Genomic DNA, 27,942 nt, shown 5'->3' on the forward strand with positions numbered 1-27,942 from the left:
GAGAGAGAGAATGAGAGACAGAGAGCATGAGAGGGAGGAGGGTCAGAGGGAGAAGCAGACTCCCTGCCGAGCAGGGAGCCCGATGCGGGACTCGATCCCGGGACTCCAGGATCATGACCTGAGCCAAAGGCAGTTGCTTAACCAACTGAGCCACCCAGGCGCCCTCGGTGAGCTTCGTGTTTGAGCCCCAGAGTGTGATTCGCACTCGCCCCAGCCACCTGAGGCAGGAAGAGCAAATGTGCCGTGGTCTGGGCAGAGGACATCTTTGAGCCTCCATGTCCTTGGGTTGAAAACAGAGTTCTTCTAGAGGCTGAGTAGAACAGGCGACTGTGCACTTGGCCGTGTGCTCCGCAGCAGCCCACGTTCCTGGGCTCTGATCGTCTGGACCCTCGCTGCCGTCACCAGGATGCTGAGAAGGCTGAGAAGGCTCACGGCTGTGCCTTCTCTTAAGTCCCACACAGGCTGGCTCGGGGCCGGGCAGGAAGCCTGCAGGACGCCAAAGAGGCCGCCCCGGGAACCCGGCACCCTGGTCATGGCCACAGGGGATTCGATGGGAACCTGCCAGTGGTGTGTGGAGAACCCCTAGAGGAGTTCTCTGCTCCCAGCATCCCCATCAGAATAGGAAATTAGGGGTTCTCGTGGAACTTGTTCACGATGAGCCCGTGTGGATTCCTAGATTAGAGATAGCTGATTTTATTTATTTATTTATTTATTTATTTATTTATTTATTTATTTATTAAAGATTTTATTTATTTATTTGAGAGAGAGAGAGAATGAGAGACAGAGAGCATGAGAGGGGGGAGGGTCAGAGGGAGAAGCAGACTCCCTGCCAAGCAGGGAGCCCGATGCGGGACTCGATCCCGGGACTCCAGGATCATGACCTGAGCCGAAGGCAGTCGCTTAACCAACTGAGCCACCCAGGCGCCCGATAGCTGATTTTAGATGTGCCAACAGATGAGTTTTAAATAGTCCCATCAAAACTTCTGTGGCTCGCTGTCAGATCCATGTTTAATTTCCAACTCTCATCTTCCTTGTTTCGTGAAAGTGGGGTCAGCCTCCGCCCTCCTCAGGCGTTTGGGCTCCTCCTGAGCACGCGGTCACTTTTTAGGGATGGCTGACTGCTCCACGGAATCGGAGCAGTCACTTGTGAAAGTGACTTGGGTCTCTCCTACCATCTGCTCGCCCATTTGGGGCCTCATCTCACTCTTAACTGGGTCTTTTCTTTTTTTTTTTTTTTTTTTTAAGATTTTATTTATTTATTTGACAGAGAGAGAGAGAGCGAGAGAGGGAACACAAGCAGGGGGAGTGGGAGAGGGAGAAGCAGGCTTCCCGCAGAGCAGAGAGCCCGATGCGGGGCTCGATCCCAGGACCCTGGGATCATGACCTGAGCCGAAGGCAGACGCTTAACGACTGAGCCACCCAGGCGCCCCTTAACTGGGTCTTTTCTACCGTTTGTGGCCTGACAGTCGTTCTCCCTGATGGAGAAGCGGCAGCAAAGCCTTTGACCTCTGAGCCACCGCCGCGCTCCCCGAGCAGCCGCCCAGGTCTCCAGCCTCTGAAGCCCATTCACCTCCCTGCCTCACCCGTGCTTTCTCTACGTGTCTCAAGTCCTGAGCTCTGGCTGTCCTGATACCGCGTTCCTAGCTTTTCATCCTGTCTCACGATGACCTGTTCCAGCGTCCATGTTTCATTTCAACCACAGTTGCATTCTGAAACAGCGAGTATTTGTGTGCTCACCACTCTCCTGGGCACCCCGCAGGGTGTGGACAGCGGAACCTCTCCTTAAGGGATCGACCGTCTCGTGAGGGAAACGAGCCTGATGCAGAGGGAGAGGCGGGGGGTCCGCGCCTCCTGCATAAGGGCGCAGGTCAGGAGTCCTCTGTCCCTCTACCCTGCCCCGCCTGCCGCCTCCTTTTAATACTTTCAGTAAAACTCGACCAGAACTTTAACAGTTACGACCCCGCCCGAGGCTCGGATTGCTGGGTTCCCCTCGGTCACAGTCTAGGGATCTGGGTTCAGATTCTCTTGCTCAAACCGCCCCCGGCCACGCGACCAGCCGTGCAGGCTGCGCGGTCAGAGGGCTCTGCTCCGGGTTCTGCCCGCACTGCCTGCGGCCCCTCCCGTCTGAGCCTCAGGCCCCGTGGCAGGATCGCAGGGCAGCTGGGGCACAGTGGGTGCCCCCCTGCAGTATGGGGGGTGGACAGCCCGAGCCAGTGCCTGGCCAGGGTGGGCCCCTTTGCCCTCCCCGCCGCGGCCTTGGGGCTGGCAGGGGCGTGCTCCGCTCAGGGCAGCCGGAGACCCTCCTCCGGGAGCGGGGCCTCTGGGCCTCTGCCGGCTGAGCGGTTTGGGCCCTACGGCTGCAGTCCCTGCGGGCTGGGGTCCCTGCTGGCCAGGCGGCCTTGTACCACCTGCAGGTGGCTGCACCAAGCTGGGGGCAGGGGCTGCTGTTCGTGCCGGGCGCCCGGCCCTCTGACGTGGGGGAGCATTCTTCTCTTTGGCAGATGGAGAAGGATGAGACCGTGAGTGACTGCTCCCCGCACATAGCCAACATTGGGCGCCTGGTAGAGGTGAGTGGGGCTCGGGGCTCGGGGCTCTGGGCTCGGGGCGGCTCCCGCAGCACATGCCGGTCCTGCATCGCCTCTGTCGTGTTTCTTGGGTTTTGCCCTGTTGCCCCGGGCTCGTGCTCTGAGCCTTCTGATGGGCATGCAAGCAGGGCTCAGCTCCCAGGCCGCCCCCTCTCCCGCCCCCCACAGTGTGCGCTCCCGGAAGCCTGCTCCCCCAGCCCGCGGGGTGCCAGCAGAGGCCTGAGCTCAGGACGGAAGCACCCCTACAAGGCCATGGGCTGTTTGCAGCTGCCTCTGCCTTCCCTTTGCCACACTCTCTGGAAGAAGGGGTGCTGCGCTCTCGGGCTTTACAGGATTGTGCCCGAAATTGGTGGGGGGACAGCGGGGTGGTGATGTGGTTTAGACCGGCTCCCATCATGGTCAGCATTGGCCGCCAGTCCCTGAGTATTGGCTTCCCAGTGCCTGAAGCCTGGGAAGCGCTCAGAATGCAAATTGTAGGGGGGGTGTCGGCCGTGGGGCTGGCTCACCGGGCTTTGGCGCGGTCCTGCGCCTCCCCCCTGTGGTCGCGGCGGGGACTGCAGGGGTGGGCTGGTGGGACAGGGGAGGGTGTGGGCCTCAGGCCTCCTGTTGTTTGTCGTCCTGTCTGACTGACCTCCCTTCCCAGGACATGGAAAATAAAATCAGAAGTACGCTGAATGAGATCTACTTTGGAAAAACAAAGGACATCGTCAATGGGCTGAGGTAATGTACCCCAAAGCCGGAGCTTCGGAACCAGAAGATACGGATTTGAATCCTAGGTGTGCGGCCTGATGGTTACAGGGCACCTCAGGTTCCCCATTGGTGCCCCTGGCGAAAGTACCCACCTGGTGGGATTGTTACTGCAGATTCTGAAAGGTCACACAGCTCCTGCAGAGACGCTGGTTCCTGCCCTGCTGTTCTTGTTTTCTGGGGGACGCTCACTTGGACAGCCATCGGTGCCCTCGTCCCTGGAGCCCCCTCCTCTCCGTCCCCCCCGGGCCATTCCCATCTAAAGCATCTGCCTGGACCTCACAGCATGTGAAGGATGGCAGCCCCTCGGGCGGCCTGCTCCCCTCTGCAGCCCCCGGTTCATTCGTCTGGTGGCCATGGCCATGGTCCCCAGCTGCCCCTCCCCACCCATCTCGTGCCCTCGGTTCTGCAGCGTTGGCCCAAATGAAGGCTGAGAAGGGCTCTCTGGCTCTTCAGAGTCCCTGGGGACAGAGCAGGAGGCAGGGGAGGTGGCTGTGGGATGCGCCCTGGCCGTGGAGTCAGAAAACAAGGGGGTTCGCGCAGGTGCTGCCCACCTGAGCTGCACGGGCTTTGGCCGGGGGCTCCTGTCTGTGGCCCTCATCCAGTCAGGGAGGCAGGGGTCAGATGGGATAGTGTCTGCCCGACCACTCTGTGAGGCCAAGGTCTGGTGCTCCGCCCTCAGCCTCCAGCCCCCTGAGCCCCCGTTCCATGGGTCGTTCTCCTTGTGGGCCAAAAGCAGAGGCAGGGAGCCACTCTGGGGGCTCCCCTGACTTGTAAATTCCCCCAGGAGACAGATTTCTAGCCTCCTTCTCCTTACAGTTTAAAATAGCGAGGAGCCCCCTCTGGACCTTCATCTTTCCAATTTCCCGCCCGCCAGTGGGGAACTCGGTCTGGCCCCTGGTGGGTTTTATTCCCCGGCTCTGGCAACATCGCTGTCGTCTGGTCACGTGGGGCCAGCGCCCTGTCCTCCGCGAGCACACTCGCGCAGGGGGGCGGCGGTCGTGAGCGCCTCCAGCATCGAGCTCTGTGGCTCCCCGCTCTGTGCCGCTGCCCCAGAGTGCAGGGGCCCTGACGACACTGCTCCGTCCCCGCGTCTCCAGCGGCCACCTGCTCCTCGGTGTGTCGCCCCCCTCCCGCCGCACTCATCTCTGACCACTCTCTGTAGATCTGTTGACGTAATCCCCGACCACCCCAAGTTTCAGCAGCTGCAGAGGGAACTTTCCCAAGTGCTGACCCAGCGCCAGATCCACATCCAGCCTGATAACTAAGCCGACGCAGGTACCCTGCCTGAGAGGCGTGAGCACCCTCCCCACTAAACAGGACTCACCAACCCGCCGCCACCCCCGGACCAGCCGTGACCACGCGGCCCTTTAAACCACCACTAACCCCCGTGTGCCGGCTCACGGCTGTGGGCGGCCACATTAACGTGTCCCCTCGGCCCCGTGTAACACAGACCCGTGTCACGTGTGTGCTCTGTGTGTCTTGCACTCCGGGCAGGGTTGGGTGTGGGGCAGAGAGAGGGTTTGGCTCTGGCTCTGGAAGAAGCCCGGTCTGGGGATTAACCCTGCCTCTCCAGCAGAAGCCGCTTGTCTGCACCGCTCGGATTGGCCGCAGAGCAGGGCTGTGTGCCCGGCCTTCCTCGTGGCCACTGCCCCCGGGCAGCCTCTCGGAGTCCACTGTCTGTGTGGCCGGGGCCTCAGACTTCCCCCACCCCCCCGAGCATCCCAGAGGCCACAGAAGCCTTCTTGGTGGGAAATGGACTGTTGGGGGCCATGACTTTTGAAAGGGGTGTATCGCCCCGAGCCCGAGGCTAGAGCACAGAGCAGAGGCTGAAATCCCCCTGGCCGGGCTTGCTGCTTGGACCTGCATAACCTTCTGCCCCTAACACGCTGCGGCCGTCCTCTTAAACGCCTCACGCTGACGGAAGGGAAATAGTCTTGCTTGTTGAGAATAGCCAAGAACCGCAACTTGAGTGTGGACAGATACAGGTGTATGAAAGCGGTCGGTGTCCCGGGAGGGGAAGGAAACTATTTTTAATCGAAGGCGCTTGGAGAGCCAGCAGGGCAGGGCTGCAGAGCCCAGGGCTAAGGGATTTATGCCCAGGCCCAGGGACTGGCCCCTGGGGGCCTGACCCCGAAGAGGCTCAGCGGGATTTCTGGGGTGGGGTGGGGTGGGGGCATTCATGGAACCAGGCCGCCCGGCTACTCTGCGTTCATGGGACTTCAGCACGTCTGTCTGGCCTCACACTGGGACCATCACATTCCTATCACAGCGGGAGAAAACCTCCTTTTTAAGGCATGCCACGATAGTGCAGTTTTCTTCCCAGCCCCTCCGCTTTTTGGGGAGAGGGGTTCCTGAAGTCCTCTAGATCCCTGTCCCGTGGCCACCATTGGAGATTTTCCGGCATAAACCACCCCCCCACACACACAGCAGTGGGGAGCTGGCACTCCAGGGGTCCAGGACGTGTCTTCCTTCCCACAGTGGTTTGACATGGCTTGCCAGTGACCTTTCCAAACTCTGTCCCCTAAATGAGTGTCTCGGTCCTTATACCTCCAAGTCGTTCTAAGCCCAGTCTCCCATCTCTTACCTGATTCTCACTCTGGTTCTAACTCTGGAACTTTCTCCCTTGTGGGGGTTGAGAGCTGAGGACAGCTGTGCTCGGCTCCTCCTTCCCAGAAGAGCCAGCACCCACGCGGGCCGGGCAGCCTCCCGCCGGAAGCTTTTCCAGAAGCATGTGGTGGACTGGCGAAGGATGGAAGCCAAGGGCCACCGGGGCAGGTGTTCAGAAATGTTCAACCAGAAAGGACGGCACTTGTGAGAGTTTCTAGTGGCTCAGGGATGGTCTTGTCTGCACCCCCCTCGTTCTGTTAGGCCACTTCCCATGAGGTTTCTGGGATTCAGTAGCCAGAACTCAGCTTGGGATGTTCTTCTCCTGGGTACTGCTTCATGTCACTTTACCCATTTGGGGAAGTTGAGGATTATGTTTTGGCTCCTTACCATCCTTCTTCATGGCCGATGCACGTGGAGCTGGGGATTCCCGTGGGGCCTGGTGTCCACAGCTTTCCTGCCGGGCAGCCCTCACCCCTTCTGTCCGCTGCTTCAGAACTGTTGGAAAGTTTATGAGTAGTTTAATAAGTCCTTGATTGGTCGACATAATGGTCAGTTTGACAGAGTGACCGTTTGGCCATTGTCAGGGGGCATTTCCCTGAGCCTCCGTGTCCTCGTCTGAGAACTGGGGACACCGGTAAGAACCCCTCCGGGATGCTGAGAGAGGGAGAGGAGAAATGTGTGGGAAGCACCTTGTAAACCGTCCGGCCTCTGCGGAGCTCGGTGGCTGCTCGCTGCACTGAGGAGTGTTCATACCCGGGCACAAGCGCACGCACGGCAGCGTGTCCCCACAGACCCGGGATTTGACGGCAGGGACCCAGGACCTCTTATCTCAGTCCCATACTGCCTCTTGAAATCCAGGCCGAGGGAGTTTCTCGGCCAAGTTCACAGCTGATGGTGTCGCCCGGCAGAAGACTCAAAGCGCCTGCCCTTCAGGCACTGCCCTGGATGTGAACCCAGTCTGCTCAGCTGTCCAGAGGGTCTTAAACGTTCGCTGAGTGGGGTCCCTCTGCACCCTGCACTTGGGGGGTGAGCGGCGGGCCGCCTCTGCTGGGCAGGGGTGCAGTGAGGGGGAAGCCCAGGAGCCACCACCTGCTTCAGGCCCCAGAGGAGTGGATTAGGGTTCTGTTGGCTCCAGCCGGCCCCCCCCCCCCCAGGGCAGAGGTGAGCACCTGCCCAGGTGGGCCATGCGCCTCCCCTGTGGTGCCTGGTGAGGGGCCGAGGGTGCGGGTCTCGGGCGCTGTGGGCCTCGGCGCCGCTCGTGGGGCTGCCCAGCCCGGGACCCAGGGAGGCAGCGGGACCCAGCCAGGCACCAGCCCCGCAGCGCCCTGGCCCTCGCCGCCGCCCCCCTCCCGTGACACAGACTGATCGACTCCTTTCCTCCCTGGCAGGTCTGTGCAGACTTTCGCAGACAAATCAAAGCAAGAAGCTCTTAAGAACGACCTGGTGGAGGCCTTGAAGAGAAAGCAGCAGTGTTAGAGCTCGGCTCCACGCTCCCTGGACACGCCACGCGCTCGTTAGATTCCTTTCTTAGAGAACTCGTCTTCTGCTCCCTTCCCTCGCCCCTCGCCTCCCCACCGGGTCACGTAACACCGGCTTCACCGGGCCGCACGGCGCCATCTCTCCCTGAGAATAAAGCCCAGTAAACACCCTCCGTCTCTGAGGCCTCCTTCCCACCACGTTTTGCTATCAGAACTCTCCATATTTCCACAGAGACCGTGTGTTTTCGTTTGCCCCAGCCCCCCCGTCTGCCCCCCCATTTATAGGCATAAAATACACTGTCTGCCTCCCCTTCCCTCCCACCTTTTTGTTACATTGGTGTAAAAAATGTAAAACAAAAAAATTTTATGAACTAACTGTGGTGTGTGAAAGAAGAAAAACTGGAAATCTGATTCCACGTGTGTTTGGGAGTTGCTTGGGGGTTGGGGCTGGGGGGACAGGGGACAGCTCCGTGAGAAAGGGGGTGGCCCCCCGCGTTGTCCTGCGCGGACGGAACCCTGTCCCACGGAGACCACGTGGTGGGGGCGCGGGGGTGGGGCCTGCTGACCGTCTGCTCTTCTGGCCAGGTGCTTTTCTGTCAATTTTTATGGAATGCAAAAGGAGTTTTTTGTTTTATTTTGTTTTTTTGTAAAGCTTAAAAAAGAAAAATCTACATCTTATACTTGAGCTTCCATAATTAAAAAAAAAAAAAAGAACAAAAAAATAAACAAACAGAAACTGGGACGCAGTTAGCACTGGCCTTGTCTTCTTTCTCGCCTGCCTCACTTTGCAAGCGTATGTGGCCTTGGCTGTGAGGGCTGGCCCCAGGGTGGCGGCGCCTCGCACGATGGACGGGGAGAAGAGGGGCCCTTGGGGGGGCCCGGAGCTGCCGCTTGGCTCCCCAGTCCATACTCCCCAGCCCCACGTGCCCCTGGAGAGCTGGGGGCCCCCCCCATGTCATTCTGTCACTCTGGGTGTGGCCTCCCCAGGCCTCTCGTCTCTGCAAACACCCAGTGTGTGCAGGATCCCGCCCTCAGGGACCCACACCCTGGCTCTGGGGTGAGCTCTGCACCCACTTAGCACCCCCGGGACAGGTGGTGGTGGAGCGCGTGAGGGCTCAGGTGGGCAAGCAGGGCTGTCCAAAGTCCTTCCGGCCCCTCGCTGTAGTTTTGACAAGCCAGCCCCTTGGAGCCTTTGCTGAGGTCCTTCTGGGGCCCCAGATTCCAAGATTCCCTGTGTCCATACTGTCATTTGTTCGCATCATTGACTAAGTGGCCACTGGGGGGCGTGGGCACTGCGGACTGGGTCTCCCTGGTGCCACCAACTCCCAGTGCAGTCACGTGGGCCCTCCCCCTGGCAGGACCCATGCCCAGCCAGTTTGGTTCTCGCAGGAGAGACTGAGAGGAAAGAGTTTCATGCCCACAAGAAGGTTTCCTACTCCCGGGATCCCGGAGCCGACTTGGCCTCTGTCTTTCCATTTGCCACTGGTTCACCTTTTCCCTCCCCCCGTGAGCCCCGCACAGCCTGCCGACAGCTGTGTGTGTTGCTGGCTTGGCGAGTGGGCTTCCGCTCCTGGCAACCAGCGAACCCTAAGGAAAGAGGGCTCCTGGGGGCCGGCACTGGGACCGACCCATCTACCCCCACTTCACAGGAAGCAGGGGGCAGGATGTGCACCCCCACCTGCTGGCCCCACTACCCCTGGCTGGCCCCTCCTTCCCGGTTTAGAATTCCAAGAGAAGAGCATCTTTTCCTCCTGTTCTCTTGGTGATGAAGCTTCTAGAGCAAATGCTTCAAAATTTTAAGATTTTATTTGAGAGAGAGCATGAGCGGGGGAGAAAGGAGTAGAGTCCACGCTGAGCCAGGAGCCCAACGCGGGGGGCTCGATCCCACGACCCCGAGATCATGACCTGAGCTGAAACCAAGAGTCGGCCGCTTCACCGACTGAGCACCCCCCCCACCAGGTGCCCAAAAGCTTCCAATTTTTTAAAAAGAACCGATCCCTCATTCCAAACAGTAAGTTAAATAAATGTTAAAAATTACCTATCATAGAAGTAAAAATGCTTCATCATTATTTTCTCAGTATAACAAATTTGTAAAACCTTCAGAAGGAAAACCAGATTACTTAATCATACCTTGTCAGGTTGTTACTTCAACCAGAACCTACCAGCTTCACTGCAAATATTTGGACTGAGGGCTTTGTCACTGAGTTTGCAATTCTCTTTTCTGCCCTTAGGAAGCAGATGATCTATTAAATGTAATTTCTTTAAAACGAGCTGGTGCTATTTTTGTTTCATAAAAACTTTGGTTATAATTCGCATCACCAACACTCCACTTTTTAAAAAAATGAAGTTCAGAATACAAACTATTTTATATAAACTTATAAATTAAGTTTCTAAAATATATTGAAATGTGGTACAAGTATTTTTAATGTTTTAACTTTCCATTCTTAAATTATTTTCTGTCTTTCAAAATATTACTTTAGGGGCGCCTGGGTGGCTTAGTTGGTGAAGCGTCCCGATTTGATTTCGGCTCGGGTCATGATCTCGAGGTCGTGAGATTGAGCCCTGCATCAGGCTCTGCGCTCAGCAACGGAGTCTGCTTATCCTTCTGCTTGTCCCTCTCCCTCTGCCCCTCCCCCCACACGAGTGCTCTATTTCTCTCTCTCAAATAAATCTTTAAAAAAAATATTACTTCATAGACACACACTTCTACCACTGTTCTCTACCTTTTTTATGCAACTTTTTAAAAAAGATTTTATTTGAGAGAGAGAGCGAGCAACAGGAGAGGAAGAAGCGGGCTCCCCGCTGAGCAGGGAGCCCAACACGTCTCTCAGGGCTCCATCCCATGATCCTGGGATCGTGACCTAAGCCGAAGGCAAACGCTTAACCGACTGAGCCACCCAGACGCCCCATCCCTAAAGTTTCTATTTAAGTAATCTCTACACCCAATGTGGGGCTTGAAATCACGACCCCAAGACTGAGTCACACGCTCCACCGAGCCAGCCAGGCGCCCCATTCTTGGGCAATTTTTCAATGTAAATGCTCAATTAATGCTTCCGAGAGTGAACAGACTATTGTCACATACATACAGATCTTTGAACCCGTCCAGTGAACGGAATCCTTCAGTCTTACGCATATTAGGCATTTGGGTCATTTTGTAAGGACTATAAATGAGTAGAAATGTTGCAAGATGTAATATATTCTTATACCCATAACTTCCCATGCGAACTTAATCTCTGATTTGATCTTTTTTCAAATAGTTTTATTGAGCTAGATCTCATACACCATACATTTCCCCCATGTTGAGTGTACAAATTCAGTAGTTGTGAGTGACACGCCGGTCTCCTTCACCAGATTGAGGGCTCCTTGAGGGACGTTGTTTCGGGCATTCACTCACTCACTCAAACGTCTACTGAGCACCTACTGTGTACTGGGTGAGCAGGACAGAAGTCTGCCCACACTGTGGTGGGGGTGGGGAAGTGCTGATGAATAAAAATAATCTTTACGGAGCACTTCTGTGTGCCGGGCACAGAGATCCCAGTGGGTGGCTGTGTCCTCAGGGCTGTCACAGGGCTGGGGGACTGACCAATAGTTTTCAGGTGAATGGAGTCACCCGCAGCAGCAGGCGATCCCCACTCCCCGCCACGGGGCTAACACTAACCTGATCAGGTTAGCGTGTGCAAGTTGGGGCAGGTAGTTAGGTCTCAGCACCTGGCTGTCTACCCAGCGGCCTCTGCGGTCCCTCCATTCAGCAACAGTGAAAGCCAAGTCCAACGGCAGAAGAAGTAAAGAGGGGAGGGGAGTGAGCTGTGGGCTGTTCCCCTTTCTCAGCTTTGGGGACTAAAGGCCATGTCCAAGCTGTGGCTTAAGAAGTCCCATGTTTGCTGAATAACCCCGGGCTGGGAGGGCCTGGGGCCACATGCTGAGGACGGGAACGCTGGGCCCTTCCTTCTGCTTTGTAGGAGATTGCCACCTGCCCGCCAGCCAGCTTTTCCTGCCCCCCAGGATTCGGGGGGGGACACTGGGACCAGACGCTGTGTGAGGCGTTTGCGCACCTGGCATCTCATTCAATAAAATATGAACCGCCAAGGGAGGGCTCTTTAGGGATGACTGGCCCAGCCTCCTGCTCCCCATGAGTGTCCAGAGGGAGAATCCCTCCCAGACAAGGACAACTGACAAGTGACCAGGGCGGTGCCCCTTTCTTGGCTGAGCCTGGGCCTGAAACCTAGATGCAGACCTCCACTGAGCCCGCGCAGTCAGGCGGGAGGACGGGTGTAAGGCGGGGCTCATCCCTTCGGGCCACCCCCAGCCTGCAGCGAGGTAAGAGGCGTGCGCCCCGGGGAGGAAGGGGGTCCGCCGGAGTGCCTCTCCCCTCCATGAGGCCCCATCAGTGGGGTGCAACGAGCGGATCCGTCAGCTGAGGAGGCCCGGGCCCTGGAGAAGCTAATGCCGCCCGGTGCCGGGCGCTGGGGCACGAGCACTCCTCCTCCTCCTCCTCCTCCGTCAGACAGGACACTGCCCGGGCCCAGGCCCCAGCCATCAGACCGGGGGCTTCCTGAGGAGGAAGCAGCCCACTGGGCAGTGCTGGAAAGCAAGAGCCGGCACCCCACGGACGACCCGGTGCTGCCCGGGGGAAGGGATGAGGTCGCCCCTGTGAGGGCTTCCGAAGGGCAGGGCTGCGCCGCTCCATCTCCTCCCCGCAGCTCTGACTTGCGCCGGCCCTTGGGGCTCTCGCTGCCGTATGAGGGAGCCCCCGGTAACTGGCGTCAAGCGAGGTCACGGCCCTGCGTGGAGCCAGCCGCTGCCTGGCAGAGGGCACCTGAACCAGGCCCAGGCCCGAGCCAGCTGGGGCCCGGGGGCACCTTCGCCTGGGACGGGGCGGGCGGCTCGAGGAAGTGGGAAGGGAGCCTGAGCCCCGCAGGGTTGGGCCGCCCCTGGGAGCGAGGGGAAGCTGGGTGGCACGCGGCCCCGATCTCTGGACCCCGAGAGCCCCAGTCCCGGCCAGGTGGGGGACGGTCCCTGCAGCGGAGGGACGGAATGGGGTTTGAAAAGCTGCTCGACCTCGAGCAAGCCGCTTGATCCCTCAGAGCCTGTTTTCCATCTGTCTACTGACCATCCCAACTGCACCGACCATAGGGCACAGCCCAGCCCAGCACACGGCAAGCGCTCAACAAACATCAGCCCCGTGTGGGGGTACACACGGCGCTCCGCAGGCATGACCCAGGATGGGCCCGGGGGACACTGCCCGACTTGGCTTCACTGCCCACTTGTGCCTCAGAGGAGGCTCTCCCTGGTCTGCCAGACCCCACTTCCTGCCTTCTCTCCCCCGACCTGCTGTGCGCCCTGGCCCCGGCCCCACGACCCTGTCTACACTCAGCCTGGCTTTGCAGCGACCCCAGCTCAGGCCCGTGCACATACCCTTGCCCCTTCCTGACATCCCTGCGCCTTCAGGATTCAGCTCCCGGGCCCCTCCTCTGTGAGGCCTTCCCTGGGGAGTCTCCTCATTCTGATGGCACTTTGTACCTTCTGGTCAAAGCCCTTACCCCCAGGGCCCGGCAGCCAGCTTCCCTCCGTGAGGACAAGGACCGGAGCCGGGGTCACCCCCCTCCCGGCGCCCAGCGCAGCCCGGGCTGGTGGAGGCTGCACTCAGCCCATCCACGCGGCACCAGACTGGGCTGCAGGCCCCACTGCCGAGCTCCCCGCCGTCCCCGGGGCAGGTAGAGGAGATTCAGAAAGCCTGAGCCACAGCTTCTCTCCCTGACCAGCCCCTCAGGCACGCACAGGGTCATGGCCAACAAGTGGACTCAGAACGGGGTCAGGGAGACGAAGTGAGGTTGGGGCCCAGGACTGGAGCTCAGGGCTGAGCCCTGCCCTCCTCTCCTCCCTTCCCACTGCTCTTGCACCTCCTTCCTCTTGCCTGCCACACCCCCCACCTCTCCCCTGTTATCTCCTGCCCGGCCTTCTGCGTGTCACCTCCTCCAGGAAGGTCTCCCTGATCTGCGGGGAGATCTGGAAGTGCCTCTCCTCCAACTGAAAATTATCAAAGCGAACCTTTATGGTGCGCTTACCACATGCCAGACTTTGGGGCTAACCTCCGCTAACTGCACCATCTTATAACATACATCCCATTTCACAGATGAGGTAACTGAGGCACAGAGAAGCAAAGAGGCAGAACTAAGATCTGAACCTTTAACTATTCTGCTTCTTCCTGAGCACTGAGGGGCCGGGACCCTGTCATTCTCGCTGCTGTCTCCTCACCCCCAGGTGTGGGGTCTGTTACAGAGAAGCCGGTGAGAAAACCCGAGGCCCCCCGGAGGCTGGGCAGTCCGCTCCTGCTCGGCTCTGCCATATCCCGACCTCCAGGCCCCCACCTGGGACCCGGAAGCTGGGGCCCAGATCCCCACGCCCCGCTGTTGCCCGGAGCAGCCCAGACCGCAGCACCTCGGGGAAGGAGCAACAGAAAGAGGCCTCGCTGGGAGGTACCGTTTACTGGGCTGTCTGCAGTCAACGGGACAGGCCTGGGGGCACCCGGCTGCAGGTGCACCCCGCTCCAGGGGGTGTGCAGGCAGATGGAGGGAGGTGGGTCGAGGGGCGCCCACTGCCTTCGGAGGGGCCGAGGTCTCCGCTGCAGCCCCTCCCTCGAGGCTCCCAAGGACAGCAGCCTCAGACTCGGGGGGGGAGCTGGCCCCCGCACCCCTCTCGCTCCCCGCTCCCTGAAGAGTCAGCCAGTCAGGGTTCCTGGAAGAGTCGGCCAGAAGGTTTCCGAGGTGGGGGAGGCGGCTGGGCCAGGCCCTCAAGGCGCCCCCGGCCGCCTCCACGGCCAGTCCAGGGTCAGCAGCCCCGTGTCTGCCCACACTTGTCCCTTCCTGGGAGCGGCATCTGGAGGTCCCCGTAGTCCCGGGCTTGGCCTGGGTCCGGGTCAACTGGGGAGGAGGGGCTGACGCTCCGAGGAGGTGGCCGTGTCCCTGTACACCAGGAACTGTATGGAGATCTGGAGGGGCCAACGTCAAGGCCGAACCGAGCAGAGGCTGGGACGGACGTGCCCCTGGGGGCCTTGGCTCCCTCCGGGGTGCTCCCCTCTTCCCTCCCCCACCCGCCCCCGGCCCTGACAGGCTGCCATGCCCCCCACCCCCGAAGGATACGACGGTGTCGAGCAACAGCACGCCCAGGCTGCCCACGAGCCAGGGCAGGTGGTGCAGCAAGTAGCTGCCCTCGCTCTGGCCCACCTCGGGATTTTTGAGCAGCACGCTCAGCCCATACAGCGTGTTCCCCAGCATCACCAAGGCGAACAGCGAGTAGGAGACGCCCTGCGTTGACTTCCTCAGGAACTGGGGGTGAGGGGGGCGGGGGTCAGAGGCCTCGGCCAGGGTTCCTGTCACGCTGCCCCGTCCCACTGGGCACGCTCTGAGCGCGTTTGTCACCGTGCGCCCGGTCCGCGGGAGATTGGCCGCCCCGCCAGCCTCCCCGGGCCCACCACACCCCTTTCTCCCCATCCCTCGGGACTGTCGGCCGGGCCCTGGCCTCCTCACCTGACCCGCTGCTTCTCTGAGACACACACGGGACACCCGTGTCCCTCAAGACGGGCCTCATCGTGCCCACTTCCCAGGGGCAGAAACTGAGGCCTGGAGAACTGGATTCACTTAAGCCGACCGGCAGTTTGAACCCAGACCTGCTGCACAAAGACCGCACACCCTGCCCCGGCGGCCCCGCCCCTGCCCCGGGCTCACGTTGGTGCGGATCTGAGGCAGCCGGGACAGCAGGTAGAGCGCACTGGAGACGGAGCCGATGGCGAAGCCGATGATCTCCTGCCGAGTGAAGGGCTGAGAGGGCAGGGGCTGCTCAGTGCCCGGGAGGGGCCAGAGGTGCAGCGTGCGATCCCCGCTCCCTCGGGACGAGCCGGTCCCCAGCCCGCACCCCCCGGGCACTGACCCACACCTCACCTTACTGCCCGGCTCCACTGACAGGAGCGAGCGGCCCCGGAAGACCTCCCTCGGGGCAGCCACCGGGCCAGTGGTCCTCAGCAGCGGGAAGGCACACACCACCCCCAGGATGAAGAGCAGCACGGAATTGATGGGGGCAGACCCTGGACAGGAGACAGGGGGGAAGCCGAGGTCAGGTACAGCGGCAGCAAACAGACCAGGACTTGAATCCTGGCCTTGCCCTTCGGCGGCTGTGTGACTCTGGGCAAGGAACCTGACCGCTCTGGGCTTTAGTGCCTCCTCTGTAGAATGGGTGTAATAATAGCACCCTTCTCCTAGGGTTGTAAACGAGAGACAAGGGCAGGAGGGGGTCACCCAGAGCAGACAAGTGCCTCCCTCTGACCTTGACTCCCGCCCCTTCTCAATCCTCAGGGGCAGCGGTGACCTGTGTCCAAGCCCAGGGCCAGGTACAGAGGAACAGCTGAAGCCACGATTGTGGGATGCGACCCAAGGGAAGAAAGAGCAGCCCCCGTGGTCCGGCCCCCGTCCCGGCCTGGGCCGGACGCTGCGGTGCGAAGCCCTCTGCCTCCCGCGCTCCTGGGCCTCCCGCCGCCCCGCTCCCCACACTCACGCAGAGAGGGGCGCTTCTTAAACTTGTAGTGAAAGTAGAGGGCCAGCATCAGCAGGTCGGCCAGCACGTAGTACGCCGCCGTGTAGCTCTGCAAGAGAGGCGCGGCCCCACCGACCCACTTCACCACCCTGCCCTCCGGTCTCCTCATCTGCGTCCAGCCGGCAGAACTCGAGAGCAGGCCGGCAGCGGGCCCCCGGGACAGAGGGAGGACGGGGGGCGGGTGCTCCTCGCCGGGACAGAGGGGGACTCAGCGGTTAAGGGAGGGCTCGGGCGTGGCCGGGCACAGGAGCCGCGACGACGGTACCGTCCCGCTGGGGAAGACGATGGACTCCTGGCTGGGATTCCTGGCACCTGCCAGCCCCACCCCCGACTCCCCCCAAGGGAAACCTTTCCTCCTCTGTGGCCCCACACCCTGGCAGCTCAGTCAGGACCTCGGCACCCCAGAGCCATCCTCTGGTTTGATGTGCTCGTTTCGCAGATGGGGAAACTGAGGCCCGGAGAAGGGTACCGACCAGCTGCCTGTCACGCTGCACGGCGGGGCGGAGGGCGCTCTCTCCAGTGTGGGGCCCTCCCTCTGCCGTGGTCAACCCCCTCTGCCGTGGCCGTCCTCGGTGGCCCGCCCCACCCCCGGTCTGACCCACCTGCAGAGGCAGCTGGTCAGCGAGGAAGGAGCCGATGAGGTTGCAGGAGTCTCCTCCGATCCAGCCCAAAAGGAACCACAGAGACAGCGCCTGGTCCATGTTGCCTGTCCTGCAGGCCTTGATGTACTGGCTGCGGCCAAGGAGGAAGAAGATGCGGGCTCAGGGCGGGAGGGGGCCCGGGCCGGGGAAGCAGGGAAGTCGCCTGTGAGCCCATCCTGCCGGCAGGCGGGAGCCGCAGGAGCCTTTCGGTGCCCTTTGGGGATTCTTACCAGCGGATTCTCTTCCAACCAAGGAACTCTATGGCAGGTGCATCTTTCCAGAGTCATCCATAGCATTCCTCAGATTCCCCTCCAGAGCACCCTAGAGTCTTCCAGTGGGGACCTGGAGTTTGTGTCACCCCACCCCCCACCTCCCGCCGTGCTGCAAGAAGAGAGCCACGTCACAGGGACCCTGCATTCTTTCTTCTATGGAGGGGAAGCGGGGGGGGGGCGGTGAAAGGACGGTGCTGGTGGCAGGGAGCCACGGCCTGGCGCTGCCCTATCTCCAGGAGCGGTTGATGATGATGATAAGATGGGCCAAACCACAGCCCGTGACCTTCAAAGGGCAATGGGGCAAGGCGGGATGGCCCCAAGAGCCCCGTGGCTTGTGGCTTTGGATATTCTGGTTGTTTTCTCAAAGGCCAAGTGTCAGCATGAGCTCAGTGCTGACAACAGGCCACAGGTAACAGGCGTCAGGCAGAGTTCTGAGCCCTTTGTGCATATTAACTCTTTCGGTCCTGCAGAACGCCCTGGGCCGGTCAGGTCACAGGGAGGCTTGGAACCAGAATCACAGCCTGACAGACCCAGCCCCTCCCTCTCCAGTCCCTCCGAACCTTCACGCAACTGCCATTTACTCTTTTTCTGTTTAATCCTCTGTATATTTATTTTACTTATTATTATTATTTTGAGAGAGAGAGAGAGAGCGGGGGAGGGCAGAGGGAGAGAAAGAATCTTTTTTAACTTTTTTAAAGATTTATTTATTTGAGAGAGAGAGCTAGAGCATGAGCAGGGGGAGGGGCGGAGGGAGGGGGAGAGAGAGAGAGAGAGAGAGAGAGAATCCCAAGCAGAGTCAGTGCTGAGCACAGAGCCTGATTCAGGGCTCGATCTCACAACCAAGACCATGACCTGAGCTGAAACCAAGAGTGGGCTGCTTAACCGCCTGAGCCACCCGGGTGCCCCTCGTCTGTGTGTTTTTAAATAAAAGGGGACTAAATGGCACCTCATCCCCCACAACACCCAAGTCAGAAACTGAGAAAGCCAGGTATGGCCCTGATCTTCCCACGGCCAAACTTCCTTCTCCTCCTCCTGTGAAGACACCCCCTCGCACAAACACCCCGTCCACGCGCCTGTCTCCTATCCAAGCCTGGTTCCCCTTGACTCTGCTCCCTCTCAAGGATCTTTTTAAAACCCCAGGCTCCCCACAAGCATTCGGAGCCTTCCCCTGCTATTTGGGGAGGCCCCCAGGGCCAGCTATCCCCCGGCCCTGCCCCCTCCACCAGGATTTATTTCCCTTCCTCCAGACTCTTCATTGGCAGGCAGCCAGCCCACTCCCTCCTCTTTGTCTTTCACGGCTCAGGAAACATCACTTCCTCCCCACGGCCTTCCTGGCACAGCTCGCCAGTGTCCTCTACTTCCTCCTTTGTAACATGGGACATCCTTGTCCCTCCTGGACTCAAGCCTCCTGCGGGCAGGGATAGTGTCCAGCTCAGGCCTGGCACTAGGGAGGCCCCTAATTAAGGTCTAGCCTATGGCCCCTAAAGCCCCTTCTAGGACATGTGACTTGGCAAGTCTCCATTAAATTGCAGGGAAAGTGATTTTATCGCACCCAAGAAAGGCTGAGTCCTGAGGAGGAGCAGGAAGGCAGCTGCCCTTCCTGCTGTCACCTGGGGCTCTCTCCCAGGCCTCTGACCCCCCTCACTGGTTCATCAGCCAGGCTCACGCAGGGCCAACATTATGTCATGGCAGGAAGGGGAAGCCTCAGCCAGCTCCTCAGATAGTCCTAGAGCAGGCTCTCATTCTGGAACAGGGCGTCTCTCTCCCTCGGGCTCCAGCGGTCACCCACACCTGTCCAGTCAGCCTATACGGAGCATCTCCAATGCCCCCGATATCGCTCCTTGCTGGATGGCTTCCATGGCCTCCAAGGTGGCCTCCCTGCCTCCAGTCTCACTCCCTGTCCTGCCAGTCCTTCTTCCCTGTGACTCCCTGATTGCCTTTTAAAGGTAGCCAGAACGGAAGCTCTGCAAAGGCAAGGATGGCATCTGTTTTGTTTACTTTCAACATACCTACTGTGGCCTCAGGAACAAGCTAATTCAATAAAAATGTCAAGTCCACAATGAGGTACTAGGATAATTCCATGGGGGAAAGAAGGGTCTTTGAAACACATGGTACTGGGACAACTGGTTATCTCCATACAAAAGAATGAGACGACCCCTACCCCACACCACATATAAAATATAACTCAAACTGTATCAAAGACCCATTAAAAAGAAAACCACAGGCCCAAGATGGAGTCATTTAGGCCAAATCACCGAACAGGGGCATAATAACAAACCTAATCACATTTCAACCTCCCCCAGGTATGTAGTCTTAATTGGTCAGGAATTTTCTGGTCAGTAGCAATGAGGTCATCTGTCACATGGGCCCTCGCCATCCCCCACAAAGGAAGATGAGATCATCTACTAAGACCCCCTGCAGGAAAATGAACTTGCCTGATATAATCCCTTTTTTTTTGCTAATAATTTCTTGCCCCACCCTCTTTCCTATAAAAACCTTCCATTTTATAAAACTCCTTAGAACATCTCTCTATTTGCTAGATGGGATGCTGCCCAATTCATGAATGGCTTAACAACACCAATTGTGTCTTCAAATTTAATCAGGGTAATTTTGTTTTTTAACAGACCTAAATTTAAAAGCTAATTTGTTATATTGTGATTTACAATAAGAAACATAGGGGCACCCGGGTAGCTCAGTTGGTTAAGTATCAGAGTCTTGATTTTGGGTCAGGTCATGATCTCAGGGTCCTGAGATCGAGCCCCACTTCGGGCTCCACGCTGGGCTTGGAGCCTGCTTAAGATTCTCTCTCTCCCTCTCCCCTCAGGAAGGAAGGAAGGCAGACATATATTTGGTCTTCACCCCATCCCTGGCAGAAAGTTCCTAAAACTCTTGGAATTTCCTAAGTGATTTGAGCAATAAAGGTGCCTTTTGTTAGTTAATGAGGTGACTTTTGGAAAGCCTCTGGGTCACCTAAAGATGAGGGCTGGCTGCCATGATGTGATTAAACGCTTAGAACTTTCAGTCCCATTTTCCTGACCTCTGGGGAAGGGGAGGGGCTGGAGATGGAGTTCAATCGCCAATGGCCAATGATGTCATCAATCATTCCTGTGTAGTGAAGCCTCCAGAAGAACTCAAATGGACAGGTTCGGAGAGCTTCTGGGCCAGTGAATGTGCAGAGGTTCAGGGAGAATGGCACACTGGGAGAGGAACCGGAAGCTCCATGCCCCTGTCTGCAACCCCTGCCCTGTGCATCTCTTCCATCTGGCTGTTCCCTGTATCCTTTCGTAATAAACCAGTGATCTCGTGAGTCAAATGTTTCTCTGATTTTTGTGAGCCGCTCTAGCAAATTAATCAAAACCAGGTAGGGGGTTTGTTGGGACCTCCAGTCTATAGCTGGTCTACACCAATCAGAAGCAGAAGTGACAACCTGAACTTGTGACGGACATCTGGAGGGGGAGGGGCAGTCTTGTGGGACTGAGCCCTTCACCTGTGGGATCTGATGCCGTCCCACGGAAGATAGTGTCTGATGGCGTTAGATGCTTGGCGGTGTGGGAAAAAACACACATGGACACTGGTGTCAGAATGAGGCAAAGCTATGAAACTGTTACAGAAAAAGATAATGCAAGAGGGCTTGACTACTTTCATTTTGACCTCAAATTTCTATATATACATTTTTTAAGTAGGCGCCACACCTAGCACAGGGCTTGAACTCACCACCCTGAGATCAAGACCTGAGCCAAAATCAAGAGTCAGAGGCTTAACTGACTAAGCCACCCCAGCGCTCCTTGACCTCAAACTTTCTAATTGATTAAGTTCTTCTTTCTAGCTTATCCCTTAACTCAGGCAAAAGACCCTGTGCACAAAGCATCCCAGGAAGGGAACCGAAACTACCCGCTGAAGCAACAAGGACTGCCCCATGTCCGGAAGACCCGGAGGGACTAAGCCCAAGACAATGACCCACCTGACTTCCCCGCGCCCCTGCGTGTACCCACTGACCATTGTCCCTCGCTTTCCTTATGTAATTCTGGAAGTATCATTAGCACTTGGGAGACAGTCTTAGAAACACCAGTCTGTGGTTTTCCCGGTGTTGGCCTCACAGAAATAAATTCCTTTCTCGTTTCACCACCACTCATGTCTCTGCCTTTGGATTTTTTCAGTGGCGAGTGGCTGACCTTAATCTGGCTCCCCCCCCCCCCCCCCCCCCAGAGCCCGATGCTCTTGCGTCCCTGCACCCGGTTACAATCAGGGTAAATCTCTGTTACTTGGATTAGGCGATGATATTTTTTTATTTTTATCTTTATTTTTTTAAATTTTTTTAAAGATTTATTTGACAGAGAGAGACACAGCGAGAGAGGGAACACAAGCAGGGGGAGTGGGAGAGGGAGAAGCAGGCTTCCCCCCCGAGCAGGGAGCCTGATGCGGGGCTCGATCCCAGGACCCTGGGACCATGACCTGAGCCGAAGGCAGACTCTTAACGACTGAGCCACCCAGGTGCCCCACGACGATGTTTTTTTAGATATGACACCAAAAGCACACGCAAAAAAGAAAAAAGAGATAAACTGTACATCATCCAAATGTAGAACTTCTGTGCTTCAAAGGATGCAATCAAGAAAGTGAAAAGAGAACCCACAGAATGCGAGAAAATATTTGCAGATCATGAGGCTGTCGTATCCAGAATATATAAAGAACGCTTACAACTCAGGGGCGCCTGGGTGACTCAGTCAGTTAAGCTCAGGTCACAATCCCAGGGTCCTGGAATCATGCGCTGCATCGGGCTCCCTGCTCAGCAGGGAGCCTGCTTCTCCCTCTGCCTCTGCCCATCCCCCCATCGGTGCGCGCGCTCTCTCTCTCTCTCTCTCAAATAAATAAATAAAATCTTTAAAAGAACTGCTACAACTCAACAACAAAAGGGCAAATAATCCAATTGAAAAATAGGCAAAGGATCTGAACAGTCCTTTTTCCAAAGAAGATATACAAACGGCCAAAAATCACATGAAAAGCTACTTAACATCACTAGCCGTCAGGCAAATTCAAATCATAAACTACAACACGATAACACTTCCAACCCATTAGGATGGCTATAATAATACACATAGAAAATACGCATTGATGAGGATATGGACACATTGGAACCTCACACACGGCTGGAGGGAATGGAAAATGGTACAGCCTCTTTGGAAAACAGTCTGACAGTTCCCTGTGAAAAAGAAAACCACAAGGGGGCGGCCAGCTGGCTGGCTCAGTCTGTGGAGCACGTGATTCCTGATCTCGATCTCGGGGTTGTGAGTTTGAGCCAAATGTTGGGTGTAGAGATTATTTAAAAAAAAATAAAATCTAGAAAAAAGAAAAAGAAAAAGAAAAAGAAAACCAGAGGCCCCAAATGATGTCATTAAGGTTAGGCTGAGTCATGAAACCAGGGCTTAATAATGTTTTTTAAACATCCTTAAAAGAGGGGCTCAGTCGTTAAGCATCTGCCTTCGGCTCGGGTTGTGATCCCAGGTCCTGGGATCGAGCCCCGCATCAGGCTCCCTGCTCCGCGAGAGGCCTGCTTCTCCCTCTCCCACTCCCCCTGCTTGTGTTCCCTCTCTCGCTGTGTCTCTCTCTGTCAGATAAATCTTAAGGAAAAAAAAATCCTTAAAAAGATTAAACACAAAGTTACCCTATGACCCAGCAATTTCACTACGTAAGCATATACCCAAGAGAAGTAAAAACATATGTACCCACAAAAACTTGCACATGAATGTTCACAGTAGAAACAGACCAAACATCCATCAGTGAATGAATGAATAAAAGGTGGCATATCACACACTGGAACATTACGCACAAAGGAATGAGGTCCTGACACCTGCTACAGCATAGGTAAGTCTTGAAGTCGTTCTGTTAAGTGAAAGAAGCTGGTCTTTCACATGCTCTATGATTCCATTTACAGGAAATGTCCAGAGTTGGCAAATCTACAGAGACAGGAGGTAGACGGCTGGTTGCCAGGCGCTGGGAGCTTCGGGGGAAATCAGGAATGACTCATTTCTTTGGGGGTTTCTTTTTAGGGTGATGAGAGCATTCTAAAACTGATTATGGCATTGGTTACACGACTCTGCAGATACACTAAAAACACTGAATTATACATGTAAATGGGCTAATTATATGGTATGTGGACTATCTCTCCATAAAGCTATTTTTAAGAAAATGTTGAGCTCCTGATTAAACCCTTATCTTTCTCCCTCAGGATAAAGAGCCGATTTCCTAACAGTGGAGAAGCCTCACATTACAGGGCCCTTGGTGACCTCTTCGACCTCACCTCTCCCTGTGCCCCTGACTCCCACACACTCTGTCCAGCCATGGGATTGTGCCTACATGGCGCAAAGGCCCCGAGTCCCGTGCTTTACGTACACTGCCTCGTCCCATCCTCACAGCAGCCCTGGGAGGTTGGGAACAACACTGCCATTCTGCAGATGAGGAAGCTGAGGTACAGAGCAGCAAAGTAACTCTCCCAGGTCACAGTGTGTCCCCGTTCCTCAATCACAGCAGTGGTCACACCATCTTGTAATCACTACTCGCCCACCCCATCACCAGACTGTCACAGAACGAGGGCTGTGTTTGGGGCATGTCAGCCCTCCCACCCCTCTGCTTCCTTTCTTCTTAGCTGTGCAACCTAGAACAAGTGACTTAGTCTCTCTGGCTTTCTGTTCCCTCATAAATAGGGACAGTAACTACTTATTTCACAGGGTTATGAGGTTTAAATGAGGTAAAAACATGTCAAGTGCTCAGAACTGAGGTACGTAGCGTGCACTGAACAAACAGCACTAAGGGTTAATACTGTTACTATCATCTGTGTGTTGGCATTGCCCAGCCAAGGCGAGCCCTAGGGTGGGCTCCAGGGCAGGGCCCTCCAGGGTGGGCTGGAAATCAGTGAGTGGGAGTACATTTGGCCTTGAGTCTGGAGAGGCCCAAGGCGGGTCAGGCAGACCCTCCTCCAGGCAGTGCCTGAAGCCATCGCCCCAGCCCGCCCCCTGTCCTGGTCCCGCCCCCCGGCCACTACTCACGGGAAGGTGGATGCTGCAAAACAGACAATGGAGATCAAGCCCAGGCCCACGCTGGCCTCGTCCCAGCCGTCCTGGGCGCATTCGCCAAACACATCCCATATCCACTGGCGGGAGCCATTGGGGCAGTCGGAGAAGTTGCCGGAGCCCAGTTTCTTCCAGACCATGGCTGCTGCGGGATGCAGGGAGGGTTGTACAGAGAGAAAGAGAAGGGGGCCTTTAGCCTTGGCAGGTCTGGATCCTGTGCCCCGCCCCCAGCTACGCCCATCCCCAGTTTTAATCACGCGGCGGGACCAAGCCTCTGAACCCCAAGGGCACAATCAGCTTCAAGTACACAGACGACCTGTGCAAGGACAGGGCCCGATCTGCGGTCAGGGACAAGTGTGTAGATGCCAGCTTTAGCACTCCTCAATGCTGCGACTTTGGGCAAGTGCCTCAGCCTCCCTGTGCGTCAGTTCCCTCATCTGTAAGAGGGGTGATCACAGCGCCTCCTTCATGGTTGTCCTGACGGTTACATGAGTTCATACAGTGAACCCTCCGCTCACTTTGTTACAACCCTCCAACGTTTACATTGTTTCTGATCTCCTGTTTTGTAAATTACATCCGCGGAGACCAGGCCCCATTAAGTACATTCTCTCATTGAAGTAGGACTGCCAGCCAACAGGGGTCAGAAGAGGCACGTGGAGAATAAGGGCCAGGTGGGTCCAGGGCTTGCACAGGTGGCTGGGATTCCAGTGCGGCACTCAAGCACAATTCTCCAGGAGCAGCGTGTGCGGGATGCCTGCTGGTGAGGAGTCTGGAGCCACCTGCCCATTCTCACCACCCACAAAGCCAGAAAAGTGGCTGGTAGCAGGAGCAGGCAGGAAAGTCCCCTCCCGATGCCCGGGCACCCTGCACAGTGATTATAGCGGTCACGGTCTGTGCGACAGTCCCAGAGAAGGAAGAGAAAGCGGAGCCAGACGGTGCCATCTCTACCAGGCGAGACTCACCATAGCCCCTGATTACGAAGCTCGTCACCAGTTCTGGGCTAAGCACCTTGCAGGCATCTTACTCATTCTGTCCTATCAACTCCATGAAGGGGAGTTGGGGGGGCTCCTGATACATCCAAGGAACCAGGGAAGTGACTTGCACCCAGCCAGGAAGCGACAGAGGCAGGAGTCAAAGCCAGGACGGGGACCCAAACCCCGGCTCCTGGCCACCCTGCCATGCTGCCTCAGGCGCTTCTGTCCCCGGATATGGCAGACCCTCCCACCCCACCTGTGGTCTGGCCGACTGCCCAAGCTCCCCAGCAGCCAGAAGGCAGGCTTCCCCTTCCTGTCCTGTGCTCAGAGGCTTTCCTCACCAGACTGAGACTCTCTCCAGCTACCTTCAGTTTCTCCCTCTCCCTGCTGCTCCCCCTGCTTGTGCGCACTCTCTCTCTCTCTCTGTGTTAAATAAATAAAATCTTAAAAAAAAAAAAGCAAGTCCTTTTGCCCCCCCCACCCGGTTGCCCTCTTACAGATTCTGTGCCCGTCCCTTTCATCACCGTAATACACAGCCACCCTCGTAACTTCCCTGTGAGGTGGGGCAGACTGCCCCCATTTCCCAGGTAAGGCTGGGTCACCTTGGCCGAGTGAGGAACCTGTCTGAGCCTTGTCTGTAAAATGGGGATGATGACCCTGGCTCCTTGGGGTTGGCAGTGCAGATGAAATGCACATAAGGAAGGCTCTCTGCCCCAGGCCTGACCGAACCATGCTGGAGGCTGTTGTGAGGATGAGAGTCCAGGAGCTCAACCACCCTGCGGCCACTCTCTCACCCCCTTTTCACCAGGTTAGGGAGGAAATGAAATGAACACATGCCCAGTGAGGGAAGGGGGTGTCTGGAGGATTGTAGCTTGGCTCACAGGGCCCAGAGCACGGGGTGGGTGGTCCCTGATCTTGCACAGGTCATATGCGCAGCCCGGGACACACTGAGACACGCCTGAATCCCGACCAGAAGGGGCCTTCCTCTGGGGGCCACTGCACACAGGGCCCATCATCTGGACGTTCTGACCCAGCTAGGGAGCCAGCCTGGGCCCCAGGCCCGGCTTCTGGGAATGGGCCCACCTCCTGGTCAAACAGCACTTCGAGGATGGATGTCCAGGGTTGCAACAAAGCCTGACTGCATCCATAGGTTTGACAAGGACCACAGCAAGGGTAGGTGCCTTGGAACCACACAGGGCACATGCCCAGAATTCAGGCTCAGTGTCTCTCTGGACTTCAGATCAGGGACTTTGGGTTTAAGAAGCAACCCCAGGGGTGCCTGGCTGGCTCAGTCGGTAAGGCACGCGACTCTTGATCTCAGGGTTGTGAGTTCAAGCCCCATGTTGGGTGTAGAGATTACTTAAAAATAAAATCTTAAAAAAAAAAAAAAAGGCAACCCCAGCTGATTCTGATGCATGTGGCCAGGCTTTGAGAAAACCTACAATGGAGATGGCATCTCGGGCCACACCCAAGCTCCTCTACTGGACCCAAGCTGAGTCAGGGAAATGCTTCCCATGGAAGCTTCCCACGGAAGCGGCAGGCCTCCAGGCTTCTGCACATATAGTCTCTTCCCTTAGGAGTGTGTCCTTCTCCCTCTGGAGGGCCTGGGAAGGAGACAGGGTTCTAATGTGCCATCTCAAAGACGCCTTGCAAAGGCTGGCTGGATGATACCTGTCACCTCTTCCCTTCCCCTTCACATATCTGAAGAATGCTTATCACAGTCCTCAGCTACTCCTGCTCCTCAAGCCCACACCTCTCCCTTCACCCTAGCCGTGACTGACTCTCGGGGCCAGCAATGCCAGCTGCACAGTAAAGGTTCAGACAGTGCTGAGGAAGAGAGAGGAGACAGAGAAAGAGGGAGACAGAGAGGAAAGGGAGGGAAGGAAGAAAGGAAACTAGCTGTGAGCTCAGATGACCTAAGTTTGAGGAGAGAATACTCTGGAACTGACCTGCTTAATGCCCACAAGTATAGAATTCCAGAGCAAGTGACTGAGCCTCAGAATTCCAATCTGTACAATGGGTAAATACACACCTCCTAGACCGACTGCAGAATTAAATGACATAATCCAGGCCAAGGGATTAGAATGGTGCCTGGCAGAGATTAAACACTCAGCAGTAATAGCCGGGGATGGCTTATTACTCTGCTTTGGTTGTAGTGTGTCCCTCCACCACCCTCCCCCCCAGTCCTTGGCGCAAAGCAGCTTTCGGTTAAGTGTTGCATGGACAAGACCCAAGCCAGTCCTCACACTTCCAAACCCAGCCTCCCCATGTACACACTTCGAAACTTGTCCCAGGCCTGAGGAGGGGAGAGGGCAATCTGGGATTCGCAGCAGAACCTCGGCGTATGTGGAAGGGAGGGGAGTCCCCGCTGGTGGCTACCACCAACTCCAGGCCTCCAGGTCCTTGGCCGCCTGGTGACTAAGGCCAGCGCGGGCCGCCTGTTTGTCGGGGATAATGACAGGGCAGCTGCTGGGGTCAGCGCTCAAACGCCGCGAGGCCCCCTCCCCTGCCTGCCCTGGGGAAAACAAAGCCGTTGGAAACGATGGGGCCCGTCCCCCGGAACCAGAAGGTGAAAAGAGGACCCAGACCCCAAACCCTGGCCAGGCTGGTCCGAGAGACCATTCTCAGGAGGGGGACGTATGTTCCCGAGGGGCCACCTAATCCCGGCCCAGAGCCTCGTCTCCGGATCTCGCGCCCCAAGGAGGGGACAGAAGCCCCAAGACGGTCCAGGGGCTGGAAGAGGTTGTTGGAAAGATGTGGTAGCGACGCCCAGAGTCCCACCCGCAGCCTTCGGGCTTGCCCCTAGCCTCAAACCCAACTCACCGCTTCAACATCAGCCCCCGGTCCCGGCTTCTGGGTTCTGTCTGCCCAGCCTCGGTCAGCTGACCCGAAGCCCCGCCCCGCCCCGCCCCTGTCCCTGAGCCGCGCGGCTCCGCCTCCTGCGCCGTGCACGGAGCTGACAGTCCCTGGGGGCGGTGCGAACGA

At 57.2% G+C, this 27,942-nt stretch overlaps 2 protein-coding genes across 6 annotated transcripts in view; one reads left to right on the forward strand and one right to left on the reverse strand.

The window, feature by feature from the left end:
- Nucleotides 1–8,131, forward strand: part of CAPZB (capping actin protein of muscle Z-line subunit beta) — a 128,692-nt gene extending 120,561 nt beyond the window's left edge. The window contains exons 7-10 of one of the 2 annotated variants that reach the window (XM_032392363.1): nucleotides 2,502–2,567; nucleotides 3,229–3,305; nucleotides 4,498–4,610; nucleotides 7,331–8,131. In XM_032392363.1, the coding sequence (XP_032248254.1) occupies nucleotides 2,502–2,567; nucleotides 3,229–3,305; nucleotides 4,498–4,600 (246 nt within the window). In that variant the 3' untranslated portion in view covers nucleotides 4,601–4,610; nucleotides 7,331–8,131. The remainder of the gene's footprint in view (nucleotides 1–2,501; nucleotides 2,568–3,228; nucleotides 3,306–4,497; nucleotides 4,611–7,330) is intronic. The other variant, XM_032392374.1, reaches the window with a different exon arrangement.
- A 2,267-nt stretch (nucleotides 8,132–10,398) lies between these two features.
- SLC66A1 (solute carrier family 66 member 1) lies at nucleotides 10,399–27,841 on the reverse strand. 4 transcript variants are annotated; one of them, XM_032392402.1, is made up of 8 exons: nucleotides 27,781–27,835; nucleotides 23,960–24,125; nucleotides 16,609–16,734; nucleotides 15,968–16,055; nucleotides 15,358–15,500; nucleotides 15,145–15,237; nucleotides 14,560–14,745; nucleotides 10,399–14,408 (listed from the first exon to the last, which is right to left on the reverse strand). In XM_032392402.1, exons 1-8 carry the CDS (start codon nucleotides 27,789–27,791, stop codon nucleotides 14,337–14,339), a joined length of 885 nt encoding a protein of 294 aa, XP_032248293.1. In that variant the 5' UTR covers nucleotides 27,792–27,835; the 3' UTR covers nucleotides 10,399–14,336. The 4 variants fall into 4 exon arrangements, with proteins under 4 accessions (XP_032248293.1, XP_032248282.1, XP_032248312.1 ...); XM_032392391.1 differs by having other exon boundaries at nucleotides 23,960–24,128; nucleotides 27,781–27,834; XM_032392421.1 differs by having other exon boundaries at nucleotides 10,401–14,408; nucleotides 16,609–16,738; nucleotides 27,781–27,841.
- Between the last annotated feature and the right edge of the window lie 101 nt (nucleotides 27,842–27,942).

Source organism: Phoca vitulina, unplaced genomic scaffold (assembly GCF_004348235.1).
Source record: "Phoca vitulina isolate PV1807 unplaced genomic scaffold, GSC_HSeal_1.0 scaffold2, whole genome shotgun sequence".
Classification (NCBI taxonomy): domain Eukaryota; kingdom Metazoa; phylum Chordata; class Mammalia; order Carnivora; family Phocidae; genus Phoca; species Phoca vitulina.